The 14,079-nt window shown below is 44.8% G+C and overlaps 1 protein-coding gene across 4 annotated transcripts in view; it reads left to right on the forward strand.

The window, feature by feature from the left end:
• LOC144762134 (cullin-9-like) overlaps positions 1 to 14,079 on the forward strand; it is a 518,599-nt gene that overhangs the window by 219,338 nt on the left and 285,182 nt on the right. For all 4 annotated transcript variants that reach the window (XM_078647278.1, XM_078647280.1, XM_078647277.1 and 1 more), the window contains 2 exons: positions 5,418 to 5,960; positions 12,487 to 12,622. In XM_078647278.1, the coding sequence (XP_078503404.1) occupies positions 5,418 to 5,960; positions 12,487 to 12,622 (679 nt within the window). The remainder of the gene's footprint in view (positions 1 to 5,417; positions 5,961 to 12,486; positions 12,623 to 14,079) is intronic.

Consider the following 14,079-nt stretch of genomic DNA (forward strand, 5'->3'; position numbering starts at 1 on the left):
ATTTTCTTAGTTCAAAAGTCAACATCAAACAGATTACACTATTTACATATATAAACACACATATTTAATCTTTTTCTTCTGGCTCTGCTCTTAACACCAGCAGATCCAAGCTACACCATGACACCCATCATTACTTCTCAGTTCCAACATGATCAATACATATAATTTCAACATGATTGTTTATCTTGCTGCAACCAACTATACATTATGTACACTATTTACATCTCTATATACATAAAAATTCAACTACTCATTTCTGTACAAACATGGCCTTGATATAATGGTTACACTAAATATATCCTGGTTTCCAGAGAGCAATACCACAGTACGGGGAGTCCCTTATGGATTATCTGAAGTTGGAGGAAAAAAGGTTTTTGGGGGGAAAACGTGTTCCACTACTGGGGATTTGGATTCTATCAATACCTGTGGATTGTCTATCTATCTTATCTAACGGATCTATTCTAACCTCTAGAACCTAACTGAGAGATAGCATAGCATGCATTTACCTGAATTAGTTTGCTAGTTACTCAAACTTGATAGCGGCGAAGGACATAACATTTCCGGTATCTGCTGGCTTTTAATAGGTGCTCCCGGCGTTATTCGAACAAGGGTGGAGGGCGCGGCAGACCAATCTGTAAAGTATTTTTTAAAAGAAAACAATCTAAACCGGCTCAATACATAGACTATACGACCTTCAGATTGACAAGCCTATTTTCCTTACGTACCTTTACCATTCTCTTAATGCTTTTTAATTTCTTAGATTCTATGTTACAAACGGAGAACTATAAAAAGACTTCTCGTGGCCACTTGATGTATAGGGCGCTACCTGTCAAACAATAATATACAGAAAGGTATCAGTATTGTCTACAAAAGAAGTTACCAAATTTAGAAAGACTACGATCATGGCCATAATTATGCGCACCTTAACACGAGCCGTCGCTCGATCTTCAATATCTATGTCTTGGTTGATTTCTTCGAATTGGCTGCCCCCATTGAAAGCACGGTTCTATTCCTTTAATATAAACAGAAGTGTTACATTGTGTCCAACGGTCTAAATATTATGTAACAAAAATTCGGCGCATTTTCTACAAATCCCCTTTCACCCGGTCCCTCGTTAAACTAGATGTTCGATTGTTCCGCTAAAACAATTGTTAATGTAATTATCACTAATGCCGGGTGCAAATATTAGTACCCGACTTACATAATACTTAAGCGGGACAAACTTCAATTTTTTTTTTCTATTTTTTTTTTTGTGGAGTTTTATATAGCGCGAACTAGACCCGAACCGAATCAGGTATCGGAGCGCTTTACATAGCACAAGTTTTTGGTTTTTTTTTAACATGAGGACACACTCATTTTTTTTTTTTTAGGCACTATTACATTTATAAACACTCCCCCATGGTCAGTCACTTCATTGAGAAAAACCATCTACCTGATGAAATGTAAGACCTGTAGAACACGGAAGTACCGCGATATCGCACTCAAAGTTGGTGCGCAAACCTAGGCCTTTATAAGCGGTTACCTTCGTTCGAAACCTTAATGCTAGCAGATAGACGGCGCACGTATCAGTTTGTCTTCACGGGAGAATCAATGAACGAGTAAGTTACAAAGGGGGGGGGGTGTTTATAAATGTAATAGTTCGGGATAGGACTACTCAAACGTAACAATTAAATTAGGGGAGAGGAGCTGGCCTAACGGCTAAGGCGCTCGACCCCGGACCTGGGGATCTGGGTTCGAGTCTTGGTAACGACGCCAAAACCTCCTGTGATTCCGGGCAAATCACTTAATCTCCCCGTGCCTAAAAAAAAAAAATGAGTGTGTCCTCATGTTAAAAAAAAAACAAAAACTTGTGCTATGTAAAGCGCTCTGATACCTGATTCGGTTCGGGTCTAGTTCGCGCTATATAAAACTCCACAAAAAAAAAAATAGAAAAAAAAAAATTGAAGTTTGACCCGCTTAAGCATTATGTAAGTCGGGTACTAATATTTGCACCCGGCATTAGTGATAATTACATAACAATTGTTTTAGCGGAACAAACGAACATCTAGTTTAACGAGGGACCGGGTGAAAGGGGATTTGTAGAAAATGCGCCGAATTTTTGTTACATAATATTTAGACCGTTGGACACAATGTAACACTTCTGTTTATATTAAAGGAATAGAACCGTGCTTTCAATGGGGGCAGCCAATTCGAAGAAATCAACCAAGACATAGATATTGAAGATCGAGCGACGGCTCGTGTAAAGGTGCGCATAATTATGGCCATGATCATAGTCTTTCTAAATTTGGTAACTTCTTTTGTAGACAATACTGATACCTTTCTGTATATTATTGTTTGGCAGGTAGCGCCGTATACATCAAGTGGCCACGAGAAGTCTTTTTATAGTTCTCCGTTTGTAACATAGAATCTAAGAAATTAAAAAGCATTAAGAGAATGGTAAAGGTACGTAAGGAAAATAGGCTTGTCAATCTGAAGGTCGTATAGTCTATGTATTGAGCCGGTTTAGATTGTTTTCTTTTAAAAAATACTTTACAGATTGGTCTGCCGCGCCCTCCACCCTTGTTCGAATAACGCCGGGAGCACCTATTAAAAGCCAGCAGATACCGGAAATGTTATGTCCTTCGCCGCTATCAAGTTTGAGTAACTAGCAAACTAATTCAGGTAAATGCATGCTATGCTATCTCTCAGTTAGGTTCTAGAGGTTAGAATAGATCCGTTAGATAAGATAGATAGACAATCCACAGGTATTGATAGAATCCAAATCCCCAGTAGTGGAACACGTTTCCCCCCCCAAAAAAACAAAAAACTTTTTTCCTCTAACTTCAGATAATCCATAAGGGACTCCCCGTACTGTGGTATTGCTCTCTGGAAACCAGGATATATTTAGTGTAACCATTATATCAAGGCCATGTTTGTACAGAAATGAGTAGTTGAATTTTTATGTATATAGAGATGTAAATAGTGTACATAATGTATAGTTGGTTGCAGCAAGATAAACAATCATGTTTAAATTATATGTATTGATCATGTTGGAACTGAGAAGTAATGATGGGTGTCATGGTGTAGCTTGGATCTGCTGGTGTTAAGAGCAGAGCCAGAAGAAAAAGAGATTACATATGTGTGTTTATATATGTAAATAGTGTAATCTGTTTGACGTTGACTTTTGAACTAAGAAAATATGAACAATTAACTAAAATACATTTTCTTTAATTTATAGTTCCAATATATGTGAAAAGAAACACAGAATTCCTGATGAAAGCGCAAGCCGAAACGCGTTGAGTGAAAGGAATTGTGGTTCTAGATATTAAGTTGTATCTATTGGTATATTGCGTTTAACAAATTGTGAATCAAATATTTATATTAAGGAAAAAAATGTTTATATAAAATATAAAAAAAATTGTGTAATAGAATGTTTACGAAATTTTGAGATGAAAATAAAAAGAATATAAAGGAGAAAACATATTATGGTATTCTTATAGAGTGTCATAGGTTAACGTCAATTTGATATTTTAAGAATAATGCATAGAACCCGATGCTGAGCCTTCTTTCCTAAAAATTATATTCCTTGCCGGGTTTTATCCTTGTGAGGCAGGGGCCCCTTTCTCCATTGACTTTAACATGGTGATATTTCCTTAAATCTGAAATTATCCGTACAAAGAGACGCGATAATGATTGTACTTTGAAACTTATAAATCTAGAAATAGTGAGGAAAGGTAAATAAGAAGAAAAAAGACCAGACAATGAATGACAGACAATATTAGTGTTAAAAAGTTACCCAAAAAAAGGACAGTAATCCAAAGAAGATACCTGAAGTCAGGATGTTTCTTGATCCATTGCTGTGCACTTTCCGGGTCGTCAAAAGTCTTGCTAGCGAAGATGATTTTAAAGCATGCTGGGAAGAGGAGCATACTTGTGGAGTTTGTTTCACAGGAAGGAGCGGTGCTGCTGGGGAAGCTGTATTGTGAGGTCTGGGAACAGCATAATCTACGAGGAGTCATGGGTGAGGGCCCCTTTCATACGTGCCGCCCGGAGGATCGCCTCCCTGTCTGCAAAGTTAAAGATGTGTGCTATTATTGTTGAAGGGGGCGAGGGGGACTCCTGGTAGTGGGCCAGGGCGCCATGAACCTGTGGGTCCCTTCCACCAGGAAGCACATTGATAGATCATCTGCTGGCGCTCAAGAGTGCAACCGTTGGGAGATGAAGTCCACGGGGTTAGGCCCTTCTACACCATCTGGGAACCAACCCCAGCGGGTGGCTATTGTTTCGTCATGAACACCCTTCGGCCAAACTGTTTTTTGAAGTTGCAAGAAATTTTCCTTCAGTGTGCAGACCATGACCTCAGTTCAGAGATGCGGCCCTCTGCCTCTATGACTTGGTCTAGTGTTAGCTGAATCTGGGGGGCCTTCTCTGGGCAGTCATGGTGATCGAACTGATCCTCCTCAAGGCCCCTGGCGGGCTTCTTGAATTTTTCTATTTGGCTCTGGCCATTGGGCGGTGTTGATTTGTCCATCCCTATATCCATCGTTTGCTAGGCTTCTATGTAAACCAGATTACAAGTTTATTGGCGTGGGAGCAATATGTCCTAGGGGTAGTAGAGACAATAGTGCTCAGGACAGAGTGGGCCCTTCATGTTGCCAGGTGTGCCACGCTCCTTGGGTGTCTGGTGGTTCAATGCAGGGCCAAGCCGTGTCCCTCATGCATTCACCCTTGTTGGAGTCGCTCTACTGATGGCCTGTCACCGGATGAGGGCGGTTGTATGACGGAACCACACATGCAATTATATTGCATGCCTTAACAACGTGGTCTTTATCACGACTGCGTCTTTACCACGTATGCCTTTACAACTAATTTCGTTTTAAAGGCATATGCGTGGTAACGATTACACAGCCCAGGCCCCCGCCCTGAGCCCTAAAACCGGCACCCAGCTCTAAAAACTATCCCGACCCCAGCCCTAAAACCACCTCCAGCCCTAAAAACTACCCTGAGCCCTAAAACACAGCCCACAACCCTAAAACTACCCAGAAACCTGGCCCCCAGCAAATAAACAACTCAGACCCCAGTCCTACTCGCCAAGCCGTGGCACATTCCTTCCGGTTCCTTCCATTCTCTGCACCCGTCTGTGAATCTAGAACGCTAACTGTATTTACCACGCATATGCGTGGTTCTGTCCGCTTTGTAAATGCAGTTTCCCGAGGAGGACAGATTACGGGTGGGTTGCAGGCGGAGCCTAGAGATGTGCGACCGTCATGTTCGGTGCCCAGGCCTCCTGTGCATTGTTGACTGGCAGGAGGCTGTTACTGTGCAGTGTTGCCTAATGGGGTGTTCTTCCTATAGTGTAGTTTGGATGGGAGCTCTTGACGTGCATTGTTGTCTAGTGTGTTGCTTTACAAAACAAATCCTCTGTCTTTCTTTTCCAGATTCCTGGGAAGCTGCTCTTCTCGCTGGTGAAGCGTTATTTGTGTGTCACCTCCCTCGTGGACAAACTGAACAGCAGCAACGAAGAGGGGGCAGAGTGCCACGATGGAGTGGCAAACACTGGCCTTTTGGGGGAGCGGAGCCGCGTCCAGAGAGAGTTTGAGTTCAGCATGGCAATGGCCAACCTCATATCTGAGCTGGTGCGAGTCATGGGCTGGGACCGCGGACAGCATATGGACTTTGGTTGCTCCGGCGGTGAGGAACAGCCACGAATCATTCGTTCCATCTTCCAGCCCAAGATGCCTGGCTGTGCCAGCATCCACGTGGCGATGGAGACACCACCACCAGCGGTGGCTCCTCGCAAGAAGACCGACAAAGAGTTCAGCAGCCCATCGGATTTTGCAAGTCGTAGCAGCTATGTAGATTATGTACAAGAGACCCTTAAACCAGGCCTTGTTGTGCGGATGCTGGAAGACTATGACGAGGTCAGCTCTGGTGATGAGGGCGTGTTTCTGCAGAGCAACAATGGCATGCCTCCCGTGCAGGTGAGGAATCCCAGGGAGACCAGGGGGGCATCTTGCCATCTGTGAGCGAGGAGTGAAGGTCCCAGCTTTGGAAACAGGAATTCTGAACGCACATACTAACATCCACACCTGATAAAATCTGCGGGATCTTTGGGGGAATCACTTAATTTATCTGTGTCTTAACTTGCAAACAGCAAGGTCAGAAGGACTTCTTTAACAGTCGTGTTTGGGCAACCAGATGTGGGCAGCATTTCTTGTGAATTTGAAAGCAGCTTCATAGATTTAATCATTTATTGGACCTTCAAAAAGCTGGTTTCAAAGTACTTGAAGAAACAAATTGTGTATTTCCATTAATTCTTAATGATCACCAATACCTTTGTTTTCTTAGAACTAGTATTACTATCAGGAATGCTTTGCTGGCCATATTCTTTCATCAAGTTCGCTTGTCCTCAATGTTTTTTCCCAGTTGTACTTCTTAGGTCATGTCCTTTCCCACCCCTTTCTTGTGGCATCCCATGAGCCTCTTTGTTTCTAACATTTTATTTAACACTGAGCTCCTCCCATTGACCTCTGGTTGAGTTGTTCTGATTCTCGTTTTACTCGCTGATGGAGACATAAAAACAGCCCCACAAGCATTGCCTGTACTCTAAAAACAAGGCAGCACATTGTGGCATTTGTAAAACCTTTCCTTGCAACCCTGTGTGACAGAAGGCTGGCTTTATTTCCTACTCATGGGCATCTCATGTCTTTAGGGCAATGATTCACCATGAAACACAGTTTTAAGAAGATGCAGCATTGGAAGCATCTCTGTTGAGGGCGGCGGCACAGAAAGAGATTGCCCTTCCAGCATAGAGATATGGGTTACCTTCCTTTGCAGCTGCATGTGCTTTATCTACACATACACATATACATCGGACTATGATCATATGAGGAGGCTTAAGTCCCGCCAGGTGATGACCATCCTCAATTGAGGGGTCAAGGCCAAAATTTGGATGATCCTGTACGTTACACACATGATGACTTGGAGGACCATCATGAGTGAAAGATTGAATCTACTGGCTCTACACTACACAAGGAAACTTCCCTAGGTACACGTCCCACAAAATTCCCTTGGTATAGGTCCCTGTAGATTGCCTAGAGTCTTTACAAGAAATATTGGACAACTTTCATTCAAGATTGCCACCGAAGCCTCACCCACAGATAATGGTTTCTTTTCAGGTGCACCCACCACCCCTATAACACACCCCTCCACCTCTCAGACTATGGAAGAGAAAGTAGTAGAATGTTACGGAGAGACAGTAGATATGGAAAAGATAGACTAAGGTCAAGGTGGCAATGACGGTGAAGCAACTGACCAAGCCACTAAGAATTGGTAATTTCAAAAAGGGGGTGGTGATGGACAGAGTATCTGAGTTAATCAGAACACTCCTACCCAGTCAACAGATCAGGGCTTGATCCATCACCGTTTTTTAGCTCACTGCACCATCCCAGTTTAGAACCTGGCTATATGCAAATTAGTCTGTCCCTGGCCCAGTGCATCATGGGAACAGGGCAGACCAAACTACCAAGCCAATTCTTCACTGGAAAGGAAACAAGCTTCCGGGGACCGGTTTCTGGCATTACAGCCGTCTTCGGCCCGGCTTGCTTGAATCCTGATGGTGCAGTGAGCAAGGGACTCATGTCTGAGCATACCCTTCCACACTCATGGTGGCCAAAATAATTTCAAAAAGGGGGTGGTGATGGACAGAGTATCTGAGTTAATCAGAACACTCCTACCCAGTCAACAGATCAGGGCTTGATCCATCACCGTTTTTTAGCTCACTGCACCATCCCAGTTTAGAACCTGGCTATATGCAAATTAGTCTGTCCCTGGCCCAGTGCATCATGGGAACAGGGCAGACCAAACTACCAAGCCAATTCTTCACTGGAAAGGAAACAAGCTTCCGGGGACCGGTTTCTGGCATTACAGCCGTCTTCGGCCCGGCTTGCTTGAATCCTGATGGTGCAGTGAGCAAGGGACTCATGTCTGAGCATACCCTTCCACACTCATGGTGGCCAAAATAATTTCAAAAAGGGGGTGGTGATGGACAGAGTATCTGAGTTAATCAGAACACTCCTACCCAGTCAACAGATCAGGGCTTGATCCATCACCGTTTTTTAGCTCACTGCACCATCCCAGTTTAGAACCTGGCTATATGCAAATTAGTCTGTCCCTGGCCCAGTGCATCATGGGAACAGGGCAGACCAAACTACCAAGCCAATTCTTCACTGGAAAGGAAACAAGCTTCCGGGGACCGGTTTCTGGCATTACAGCCGTCTTCGGCCCGGCTTGCTTGAATCCTGATGGTGCAGTGAGCAAGGGACTCATGTCTGAGCATACCCTTCCACACTCATGGTGGCCAAAATAATTTCAAAAAGGGGGTGGTGATGGACAGAGTATCTGAGTTAATCAGAACACTCCTACCCAGTCAACAGATCAGGGCTTGATCCATCACCGTTTTTTAGCTCACTGCACCATCCCAGTTTAGAACCTGGCTATATGCAAATTAGTCTGTCCCTGGCCCAGTGCATCATGGGAACAGGGCAGACCAAACTACCAAGCCAATTCTTCACTGGAAAGGAAACAAGCTTCCGGGGACCGGTTTCTGGCATTACAGCCGTCTTCGGCCCGGCTTGCTTGAATCCTGATGGTGCAGTGAGCAAGGGACTCATGTCTGAGCATACCCTTCCACACTCATGGTGGCCAAAATAATTTCAAAAAGGGGGTGGTGATGGACAGAGTATCTGAGTTAATCAGAACACTCCTACCCAGTCAACAGATCAGGGCTTGATCCATCACCGTTTTTTAGCTCACTGCACCATCCCAGTTTAGAACCTGGCTATATGCAAATTAGTCTGTCCCTGGCCCAGTGCATCATGGGAACAGGGCAGACCAAACTACCAAGCCAATTCTTCACTGGAAAGGAAACAAGCTTCCGGGGACCGGTTTCTGGCATTACAGCCGTCTTCGGCCCGGCTTGCTTGAATCCTGATGGTGCAGTGAGCAAGGGACTCATGTCTGAGCATACCCTTCCACACTCATGGTGGCCAAAATAATTTCAAAAAAAAACGGTGTTGGATCTAGCCCTGATCTCTTGACTGGGTGAGAGTACTCTGCTTAATTCAGAGACTCTGTCCATCACCACCCCTTGTTGTAAATAATTTTGTCCACCCTAAGCGTGGAAGGGTATACTCAGATGTGAGTCCCTTGCTCATTGCACCATCAGGATTCAAGCAAGCCGGGCCGAAGACGCCTGAAATGGCAGAAACCGGTCCCCGGAAGCTTGTTTCCTTCCCAGTGTAAGAATTGGCTTTTGTAGTCTGGTCTGCCCTGTTCCCATGATGCACTGGGCCAGGGACAGACTAATTTGCATACAGCCAGGTTCTGAAACTGGGATGGTGCAATGAGCTAAAAAACGGTGTTGGATCTAGCCCTGATCTCTTGACTGGGTGAGAGTACTCTGCTTAATTCAGAGACTCTGTCCATCACCACCCCTTGTTGTAAATAATTTTGTCCACCCTAAGCGTGGAAGGGTATACTCAGATGTGAGTCCCTTGCTCATTGCACCATCAGGATTCAAGCAAGCCGGGCCGAAGACGCCTGAAATGGCAGAAACCGGTCCCCGGAAGCTTGTTTCCTTCCCAGTGTAAGAATTGGCTTTTGTAGTCTGGTCTGCCCTGTTCCCATGATGCACTGGGCCAGGGACAGACTAATTTGCATACAGCCAGGTTCTGAAACTGGGATGGTGCAATGAGCTAAAAAACGGTGTTGGATCTAGCCCTGATCTCTTGACTGGGTGAGAGTACTCTGCTTAATTCAGAGACTCTGTCCATCACCACCCCTTGTTGTAAATAATTTTGTCCACCCTAAGCGTGGAAGGGTATACTCAGATGTGAGTCCCTTGCTCATTGCACCATCAGGATTCAAGCAAGCCGGGCCGAAGACGTCTGAAATGGCAGAAACCGGTCCCCGGAAGCTTGTTTCCTTCCCAGTGTAAGAATTGGCTTTTGTAGTCTGGTCTGCCCTGTTCCCATGATGCACTGGGCCAGGGACAGACTAATTTGCATACAGCCAGGTTCTGAAACTGGGATGGTGCAATGAGCTAAAAAACGGTGTTGGATCTAGCCCTGATCTCTTGACTGGGTGAGAGTACTCTGCTTAATTCAGAGACTCTGTCCATCACCACCCCTTGTTGTAAATAATTTTGTCCACCCTAAGCGTGGAAGGGTATACTCAGATGTGAGTCCCTTGCTCATTGCACCATCAGGATTCAAGCAAGCCGGGCCGAAGACGCCTGAAATGGCAGAAACCGGTCCCCGGAAGCTTGTTTCCTTCCCAGTGTAAGAATTGGCTTTTGTAGTCTGGTCTGCCCTGTTCCCATGATGCACTGGGCCAGGGACAGACTAATTTGCATACAGCCAGGTTCTGAAACTGGGATGGTGCAATGAGCTAAAAAACGGTGTTGGATCTAGCCCTGATCTCTTGACTGGGTGAGAGTACTCTGCTTAATTCAGAGACTCTGTCCATCACCACCCCTTGTTGTAAATAATTTTGTCCACCCTAAGCGTGGAAGGGTATACTCAGATGTGAGTCCCTTGCTCATTGCACCATCAGGATTCAAGCAAGCCGGGCCGAAGACGCCTGAAATGGCAGAAACCGGTCCCCGGAAGCTTGTTTCCTTCCCAGTGTAAGAATTGGCTTTTGTAGTCTGGTCTGCCCTGTTCCCATGATGCACTGGGCCAGGGACAGACTAATTTGCATACAGCCAGGTTCTGAAACTGGGATGGTGCAATGAGCTAAAAAACGGTGTTGGATCTAGCCCTGATCTCTTGACTGGGTGAGAGTACTCTGCTTAATTCAGAGACTCTGTCCATCACCACCCCTTGTTGTAAATAACACTAAGAATTGGTGGCATTACTTTATACCCCAAGGAGGCCATCAGAAGTCACCTTCTGCAGATTCTCCACCTGAACAAGCAGCTAAGCATTTTGATTTACCAATGACTTCTGTCGACAGCGTTTTTTTTTTTGCGATTTTAAGGAACAACCCAGTCAGTCGGCAACTCAATTTTGGACTACAAATGGCAAGAGGAGCTGAAACTGAGGAAAGGACCGGCGACGGTCCAGGTTTTGAGCCTTAACCTAGAAAATATTTAGTCCGTGATTCTGCTTTGGCGTGCCTCGCATGGCACTGTAAGCCTTTCTCCATTGTTGCTGTAGCAATCTAGAAAAGAGTGAGAAACCTTGTTTATGCATAACTACACTTCTGCTGACAGGGTAGCAGGCACATTGGCAACCTGGGCAGATGGGCCAGTTCCATGTTAGCCACATCCATGAAAGCTTTAGTGATCGACAGATGATCAATACTTTGTCCTTGATCAGTTTGTACATGAGGAAAGGCAAGTGGGAAAAAAACCAATTGTATGGGAAGGAGCCAAAGTCTGAGGGGAAATCATAGTTCTGACCTTGGATCTTTCCAACACAGTATTCCACCACCCAGCTGTGGCTGTGCACTACAAACATGAGGATGGCTGAAGAGCCATCCTCATCCATTCCGCTCCGTTCCGAAGAAAGATTCTAGACATTCCCCTTCAGCTGCATGATGCTCTTTGGATGAGGCCCTGCATGCAATAAATTCTGAAAAAGCCATACAATATGCTCACAAACGAGAATAGGGGTTCATCTGAGTCAATTTCCCAGAATGCCGATAAGACAAGAGATGGTGAACACCTCCTTCATATAGGCCATGAGCGAAGGATCTCCAACTTTGCCTGTGAATGAAAGTGATTATGTCTGGTGTTATTCTCTAAATAGTAAATTTGTATAAACACATCCTCGGCCTACTTCCCATAGCACAGTAGTTACCTTGTATTATTTTATCTGGCACAACTGTCCCATTTAATGGATCCTTCAAAAATATTTATAATTTCTCTCCTAAAAGACCTGATCAGTGGCAAATTTTCCATAGTCGACATAGACTTCATCAACTTGTTTGCCGTCAAAGCTCTGCCAAAGAAGGTGGACCTTATCACTGGCTGGATATTGACTTTATCAAGTATTAACTATTTCGACCAGTACCTAAGTTCCAAACTACCTCAACCTCTGAAAAAAAAGTCCAGACTGCTCAACTTTTCTGCCCTTGTGGAACCGCGTGTACAAATCGAGTAACCCAAGTATGCATTAGGAGTGCAGTAGTATTGTGGTCTGCGGAGAGTAGTAGTAAATAACCTCACATACCCCTGCAGGATACTACTTTGATTGCTCGTGGATCCCATTGGGTCAGCGTTCACATTGTCTGGATTTGGGACACATGGTGTGTTGCTTGAAGTGTCCGAAGACCCCTGTCACTGTCGCTCTACATTGTGCCCAGTCAAAACTCCCCAGCTCAAACATTGGGGTTCACTGTGCCCTCATGAGCTGCATCCGCAAGCTGGGTGGAGATTTTAGCTGTCTTTGTCAACTGCTGATGCTGCTGGACCTGACGTCTGCCTGTCTCCTTCCTTTGCAGATTTTGTGGCATTCCACGGGACGTCCTTATTGGGTGCATTGGCACATGGTGGAAATTATTGGCTCTGGCGAGCAATCGGAAGAGAAGGCACAGGACAAGGTGTCTACATTCACAGAGAATTTGAAGGTTGCCACCGGTAAGTACTGCACTCTTGTGAAGTGGGGTGATCTCTGGTTCAGTTTCTTTGTTTGCAGTGCAAGTGGTGAGAGGTGCTAAGGTCGACGGTGCATAAAGAAGGCCGGACAGAATGGGATTGAGTGTAAAAATGCCTTCAAAATGTAGTCCAATTATGTAGAGGTCAAAAGTTGCTGCTAAAATGCATTTACTAGGTTTCACAAAAAAGTAGTGGTAAAATTGTATTATTGCCTCTGCGTTGTTGATTTTTAGGTTTCACCCCAATGTCTCTGCTCAGCTTCGAATTGAGACTGTCGATAAAGAGAACAAACATTTGCAATGCAGTAGGTCCCGCATTTGCGAGAGTTTAAGCTATTGGGATTGTAAATGACAATGCCTTTTATTTATCTGTTTTCATAATTAACACACAAATAAAAGGCATTGTCATTCACAATGGCAATAGCTCAAACATTTGTAAATGCGAGACCTATTGCATTTCAAAGAAGCGGCCGCCATTGTCCCAGGCTGCTTGGAAAATGAAAGAGCGCATGGCACGCTGAATGTTGCAGGAAAGCCTGTGGTGCCTGCAGTAGGAGAAACTCATTAAAGAAAACAGTGCTTTCAGACAAAGTAAGATGTACTGTGTAACAACCGAAGTGAAAGGCCCAGTCCTCATGGGAGGTTACAAATGATAACAAGGTGGTACTAAGGAGAGACTAACAAGCCTATAAATGAATCAGACAGTATTTACGAAGGACAATGAAACAAGCCAATGACAAATATGACTGACAGTGGGCGGGGCTTCAAGTCCATACTGAATACAGCATGGCTCGCAGAGCAGCTCATGCACTGCCCAAGCTCGACCTAACGATGGGCATGTAGAATGTCGTTAGGCACAGCCCGGTGCTGTGTGAGCTGGAGAGTGGGTTCTTCCAAGTGAGTAGCAAGGAGTCCCTGCGCAGCAATGCCTGCACTGCCTCCTTGCCATGGAGATGCACTCGTCGGAAAAAAGCCCGTACCTCAGCTAGGTCCTCCTTGTGGCCTGCCCCCCATCTATCCAAGTCTCCTATCCCAGTAAGCACGCGCGCCTGCTCCCCTCTCACAGAACCTTGACCACCACACTCCCTCTTGGTAACTGCACCATTTACCTTTTGTTGATTTGGATGTGTTTATCCTAATGGCTGACAGGGTTATTGAAATGATTGGGGAACAATCCGATACCAAAAGGCTATGGTTGTTCACTGCCCTGAACCCTTCGCGTGCATGGTCCATCGTCTGTGTCTATTTATTCACTCTTCTTCAAACCTATTTCCAGTATCCGGAAGATCTGTCTTGCTATACTCTGGACTGGCGCATCTTCATTAATCCTAGCAGTTGTGCATCGGTCAGTCAGTATCCTACTGAACATTTCCCAAATTTGCACAGGCACCATTCTCTACCTCAAGTTACAGCAGTAATAATTTGCTAAACTGTTGATAT

Source organism: Lissotriton helveticus, chromosome 6 (genome assembly GCF_964261635.1).
Source record: "Lissotriton helveticus chromosome 6, aLisHel1.1, whole genome shotgun sequence".
Taxonomy (NCBI): domain Eukaryota; kingdom Metazoa; phylum Chordata; class Amphibia; order Caudata; family Salamandridae; genus Lissotriton; species Lissotriton helveticus.